This window comes from Alligator sinensis, unplaced genomic scaffold (assembly GCF_000455745.1).
Source record: "Alligator sinensis unplaced genomic scaffold, ASM45574v1 scaffold1185_1, whole genome shotgun sequence".
NCBI lineage: Eukaryota > Metazoa > Chordata > Crocodylia > Alligatoridae > Alligator > Alligator sinensis.
Window position 1 is genome coordinate 7,144 of NW_005842900.1, and position 2,434 is coordinate 9,577.

Below are 2,434 nucleotides of genomic sequence, written 5' to 3' on the forward strand. Positions count from 1 at the left end.
CATTTCCCAATTCCTTATGTCCCTTATACTGCTGTTGTGTAGATGTGGGCGGGTCACTGGCTTCAGTTTCCAATGAGTAATACAGGGATAAGGATGACTTAACTTGTGTTGTGCTTTGAGGTCCTGTAGGTGCAAAGTGTTATTTAGTATATCATGTCTGTATTGTTGTTGTATGCACAACAAAATGCATCCTAAATTGATGTGGAAAATCACTTTCCTTTTTATCACAGTAAACTAGACATGTGATACTTTTCTCTTGTGTTTAATGCCCTTGATGTGTGTGTTGCAGGACTTTGTTCCTCTGTATCAGGACTTTGAAAACTTCTACACGAGGAACCTCTATATGCGCATTCGAGACAGCTGGAACCGACCAATCTGTAGTGTGCCAGGGGCCAAGGTGGACATGATGGAGAGAGTTTCCCATGACTATAACTGGACATTCATGTAAGTCAAAACTGGAAAGATTCCCAACAACTTTGAGTGGAGAATGTGGAAGAGCAAATCAAGGGTTATGAGAACTGTCTTGTGTTTTAAAGTAATCCTCGGCATTTGAGAGGAAAAAGCCTGTTAAGTAAGATCATGATTTCTATGCCATAGCTCTAGGTGTGACTAGTAAACAGCAAATATGTTAAATAGTTTTGTGTGGAAGGGGTCATATGATAGGAAGCCATCAGTAAAGGCTGGTATTTGGGTGCATGGTGAACTGTTCTATGCAGGAAATGTTCTGTTTTGTCTCTCCTCTGATGACTGTTCCGAGATGGATTAGAACGGTGAATCTCAACCAAGGTGTTGCAGCGTTCTGGAGTGCCAAAAATATTATTTTGTTTGTCATGCGTGATGTTCAATATTAGCAGAGCCAAGGGTTTAAGATCAAACATATTTTGAATAGGAATCCATAGGGTCAAAAACATTCTGACTTGTGTGGCCTGTCAGTTTTTTGTTTTTTTTTTTCAACACAATTGCTCTATTTTTTTCCATAGCCAAAAAGGAGTGGAAGTTAGGAAGTAACATTTTTCAAAGGAGCCTCGAGTCTAATGAGCTTGGGAACCACTGGATTAAGAGTGATTGAGAGTCTGATGGTCAAATGCACATCACACACATTTATCATATTACTGTTTTTAAGGTTGAGTTTAATAGGAGAGGTCTGGGTTGGGAATGCAGTTCACTGACATATGGGATAGAAACCAGAAATGGAATAACAAGGTTTGCAACAAATCAATGACCCTGAGGTTCCTTGAATGTTTTATATACAAAGGTGGTGCCAATTGCTCAGTAAAATGGCTGTTCCAGTACCGGGCTTTCAAGAGTGTAATATTCAACAGCTCTTCCCCACTCCACCCAAAAAAGCTTTTCCATAATCTCCTGTGTCACAGGCAGCAGTGTATCAGTGCCAAATGCATTTCCTTTTTGTACTTGGCGGATATCCTGCTTGAGGGAGTATCAAACTAACTGATGTAAAGAATTTGCTTTGCAAATTAAAAGATTTTGAAACCAGAGAGGGGAGGCAAGAAAGGGACCCGGGGGTGGGGGAGGGAGGGGAAAGAGACAGACAGTTAACATTCTGAAAAACCTTCAACTTTAAAATTTGAAACCCTATTTAAATAGACATCTACTGGAACCTCTCATCTTTGTGGCTGTGTACTTTAAGCGTCTAAGTCAAACAGATTTAGTACCCGTGTCTTGAATCCAGGGCCACAGCAGTGGCGTGTTGGCTGAATACTTCAGTTTTGAACTAGATCACTGACTGTTGGTCTTTGCTGCTTCAGTACACCTCCTATAAGGCTGATTAATAGTTAGTGCATTCTTGTGTAGACATTGCTTTTGCAGTTGCCAGTGTGTTAACATGTGGTGGTATTGAAATACAGGTACACGGGGAGAGTGATAAAAGACGTTATTAACATGGGTTCCTACAACTACCTTGGATTTGCACAGAACACTGGAATTTGCCAAGAAGCAGCAGCTAAAGTTCTGTCACGATATGGAGCTGGGGTGTGCAGCACTAGGCAGGAGATGGGTAAGTTTGGTGGAGTGGGTGTTTCTAAAGTGTATGTCAGTCCCTAATCTGATCTAGTCTCTAAAGCACTGCTGGGCTTCAGCTTTCCCACTCCAGGCTAAATATTAAGGAAATAATTAAGAGTGAAGATAATGGTCTCTATGATGCTTAGTTTTATGCATGTTCTGAGGTCCTGTTTTTTTGAAATCTCCATTGATGTTCCTGTACTGGATCTGACCAGAGAAGACAATCTAATTGAAAACCATCTGTCATCATCAATTCATGCTATGTGTTCTTTACATTTTTGGCCTCTTGCTGTTTTTATATGCAGGAAACCTGGACAAGCATGAGGACCTGGAAAAATTAGTGGCCAGGTTCCTAGGGGTGGAATCTGCGATGGCATATGGGATGGGGTTTGCGACGAACTCTATGAACATTCCT

At 41.0% G+C, this 2,434-nt stretch overlaps 1 protein-coding gene across 1 annotated transcript in view; it reads left to right on the top strand.

Annotated features, from left to right (window-relative positions):
• Positions 1-289: 289 nt before the first annotated feature.
• Positions 290-2,434, top strand: part of SPTLC2 (serine palmitoyltransferase long chain base subunit 2) — a gene marked incomplete at its 5' end in the record, with an annotated part of 112,152 nt that continues 110,007 nt past the window's right edge. Inside the window, 4 exon segments of the mRNA XM_006035961.3 lie at positions 290-444; positions 1,866-2,014; positions 2,325-2,428; positions 2,430-2,434. The exon segment at positions 2,430-2,434 is cut by the window's right edge and continues 34 nt beyond it. Of these exon segments, the coding sequence (XP_006036023.1) occupies positions 290-444; positions 1,866-2,014; positions 2,325-2,428; positions 2,430-2,434 (413 nt within the window).